The sequence below is a fragment of the Diplotaxodon limnothrissa genome, linkage group LG8, assembly GCF_057381915.1.
Source record: "Diplotaxodon limnothrissa isolate DT_005_m linkage group LG8, D_limnothrissa_male_GT1.1, whole genome shotgun sequence".
NCBI lineage: Eukaryota > Metazoa > Chordata > Actinopteri > Cichliformes > Cichlidae > Diplotaxodon > Diplotaxodon limnothrissa.
Window position 1 is genome coordinate 32,609,730 of NC_140603.1, and position 3,727 is coordinate 32,613,456.

General features: G+C 43.9%; 1 protein-coding gene across 3 annotated transcripts in view; it reads right to left on the minus strand.

Moving 5' to 3' along the window:
- Nucleotides 1-386: 386 nt before the first annotated feature.
- Nucleotides 387-3,727, minus strand: part of LOC146627474 (hepatic leukemia factor-like) — a 14,670-nt gene continuing 11,329 nt past the window's right edge. For 2 of the 3 annotated variants that reach the window (XM_085361741.1, XM_085361738.1), the window contains one exon: nt 387-3,299. In XM_085361741.1, coding sequence (XP_085217867.1) covers nt 3,084-3,299 — 216 coding nt within the window. In that variant the 3' untranslated portion in view covers nt 387-3,083. Of the gene's footprint in view, nt 3,303-3,727 lie in introns of all 3 variants that reach the window. The other variant, XM_085361740.1, reaches the window with a different exon arrangement.

A 3,727-nucleotide genomic window follows, 5' to 3' on the forward strand; every position in this document is an offset into this window, starting at 1 on the left:
ATTTAATATTTTTTATATTAGTAACTTTATTTTTTCATTTTAATTTTATTTTCACCCTTATTTTTTGTTTCTCTATTTATAAATTCTTTAAATTGTTTTGTTTATATTTTGATTATGTTTTTACTCATTAATTTTCTTATTACTTCTCCCTTCCCTTTTATGTTTGTTAAACTCTTATTTGTTCATTTTTTTTATTTATGTTTATTGACTGTCCTTTTTAAGGATTCACTTTAGCTTTTATTTTGAAAGAGACCGAGGCAGAGAGCAGCACAGAGAGATGACAAAGATGTCAGGATATAAACCGGACCCGATCAACTCGCCCGTTCATCTGGTTTCTGCACCTGTCACTACAGACGGGGACAAAAGAAGCTCAACATGGATGGTATTTAAACTTGTATTTATTATTTTGATCATGAGAAACAGAAGCAAGGACAGAAAAGGTTTCTGTGAACAGAGAGTCAAACAGGAGGAGGCAGAAAGAGAAACCACAGCAAACGATAAAAAGGCAGAATACAAAAAAAAAGAAAAGAAAAGAGGGCTTCATGTTGGGGGGGGGGTTACATTCCTCTGGGCCAAACACAGTCATGAAACTAAAGGGACCTGCCCAGGTGTGCTGAGGGTGGGGGAGAACAGGGTGAGACGCAAAATGAAGCTGGTAGGTTAATGCCCATGCATCGCATGCCCCGGCCGGGCACGCCACTGTAATAATATATATGTGTGATATACATACGCTTCAGATTTATGAAAGGATTTCCAAAATACACGGGAAATATCTACGTAGGAAAACAGACTGTACAAAACAAGAAGAATAACTCTGTATAAACATTAAACCCTGTCATGTGTATCAATATATCCTGTATACACTGTAGTCTTTTGGTCTGTAGTAAAGAGTACTGAAGTGAACCCACAGTATAAGACGACACCACGCACCCAAATATACATTTATGTCTCACTCGGCCACCGGGGGGCGTCGCTGAGCTACGTGGGAAACAAAAGTCAAAGTTCACGCCTGACGTCTATTGCACTCAAACGGAGCGAGTTTCCAAAAACACGGCGAAGAAGAGTCAGAGAAACTCGTACCGCGTCTCAGCTTATCGGGATGTTTATTTATAATCACCTTTTCTTTTTCTTTTTTTTTCTTATTTTAAAACAGGAACAAGAAAAACAACCAATCAGAAGTCAAGAAACTGTTTGGACTCTTCCGCTCACTTCCTGCTAGAGCAGCTTTGCATGATTTACACTTCAAAATAATCTTTACTTATCTTGTACCAGATCTGTTCATAACAAGCCACCTTAGCCCCGCCCATTCTAGGCAGGGTTCTTTCGATTGGCTGCCGCTGTAACGCTTATCAAACGTGGTAAAGTTTCAATTAATTACCTTAATACACGTTGACATTAAATCCATACGATCAGTCTTATGTTTGAAAACTGCCACAGCAGGCGTCAGCAGGCTTCCAGCAGCTGGCCAATCAGAAGAGAGGAGGCTTTTAAAGAGAGAGGAGCTGAAACTGGATCTAGTTCTCAGCTCCTCTCTCTCTGAACTGAACATGTTTAAAGATTATTAAAGCTCCAAGAATAAAAATATCGGAGGTGGAAACGAGCAGAAGAGGGAGTTGTTTAACGATAAAGTACCTGAAGAGTAAAGCTCTGACCGACAGCAGGTGTGCTAAATAATTTCATTTTTAAATTTGCTCTAAAACAAATTCAAACTTTCACAGAAAGACAAAAACATGACAGCTGAGCATTAATCAGCTGTCAGCACGGCTTGGTTTGAACACGTAACTTCAACGCGGCTTCATTCGTGCACAAAAAAGGTGATGGTAAAGTCGTGAAGATGAGAAGCAGGACAGTCGCTGCAGAAACCCCCACGCTCACCTCCATCTTCCTACATTTACCCGAAATAAGCAAGAGTGCGAGGCGAACCCTGGAAACACGCCGGATTAGATCTTATTTGAAGAAACAGAAAGAGAAGAGACGAAGATGATGCTGCCGCCAGAAAAGATATCTCCTTTTTATGGAATCAACCTTTCCAAACATTTACTGAACCAGGATGTGAAGACTGTGGCGATGAAGAACGTCTCGATCGGCACAGCAAGGAGCACTCTGATTTCAGGTTAGTTTTTACCGCTTTAAAGTTTCTTCTCATTTGAACCATTTTCTTAAAGTTTGTTCTTAATTTGTTTTTTATTGTTTTAAGATAAATTTAAGTGCATTTTATCTCTTTAATCTTGCTTGTTTTTCATTGGCGGAGCGCTCAGAGAAACCTGAAGCAGCTTTCCTATTGAACACAAACATGAACATGCTAAAGTGAAGGTCAAAGGTCAAAACATGCAGCCAGACCCTTTAAGTGACCGGACTGGCTGCTGAGCTCCCCTCACCCACTAGGGGGCTCCAAAACCGCGCCCAACCGTGTCTGAACTCCCTGAAGACGCTTACCTCTGATTATCCTCACAAATATAAAAACATTTCCTGCTATAAAACTTTTGGCATTTTGGGCACTTGTTTAAAAAAGAGAAGTCAGGTTAAAGTTAGTGTGAATGTGAAACAGCGCTGAGGGCCCGACAGAAAAATTAACAGAGAGCAGGAGCTAAGAGGCAGGAGGCGGTACACATTCATTTACAGGTGTGTTCACACCTGCAGGGGGAGGAGCTGCCAGACATTGGGAGAGCAGGGGTCAGAGGTCAAGTGAGTGTTAGTGGAGTCCATGAGAAGAGTTCACAGGGCTGAAGACACGCCCCGACAGGTGTGTGTGTGTAAGAGTTCTGAGTAACGGGCTCGACTCAAACAGGAAGTCATGTGAAGCCAGCGCACGGGAAAAAAACAAAACTATAAATATGTTGCATCGTGTGTCATTTTACAGCACCAGTGTGGATTCATCCGCCGCTGAAAGTAGTCCCCAGCGAACGCGTTTTAAAACTGAACGTTTTGAGGCAGAATCAAAATCAGAGAGGAGGCGTGTCCTATGTGTTTCTGATCTGATTGGTCCACAGACTAACCTGCCGTGAGTCGAGCCCTTCGGAGCCGTGAGACGAGCTGGCTGGCGGTGTGTGTGTGAACTCTGTACATGTGTGTGTCCCGCGCCCTCACAGCGGCCCGTGCTGGGCCTCGTACTTGGCGAGGATATTCTTGGTGCGTCCGAGCTCTTTCCGCAGGTCGGCCACTTCCTGCCTCAGAGCAGAGTTCTCCTTCTCCAGGAAGCTGGCCCGGATGGCGATCTGGTTTTCCTTGAGGCGTCGGGCGTCCCGGGAGCGCTTAGCAGCTAAATTGTTCTTCCTGCGCCGGGCCCAGTATTTGTCATCCTGCTCGAAGAACAGCAGAAAACAGGAAGGATTACTTCAGAGAAAATAATAATCAGCTTTTTAGCACGTTCAAATTTTGCCTCCCTGAACCTCCCCTCACCCCCACCGCCGCCCCTCCCTGGGTCTGGTGCTGCTGGAGGTTTCTTCCTGTTAAAAGGGAGTTTTTCCTTCCCACTGTCGCCGAGTACTCGCTCATACGGGGCCATCAGATTGTCAGGGTTTACTTTGCTGTATAAAGTCGTTGTCGCAGAAACTCACAAGAAATAAAAACCCCTAAAATTCTTCATATCAAACAAAGTGGTAAACTGTAATGACCTGCCTCCATCTCACTCTAATCCTGCATCCATGAATCCTCTCTGAGCTCCACGTTCAGCATCCTTCATCCAGCACAGCCGCCCTCCCTCCTCTGCACATGTGCAAGCCATCTC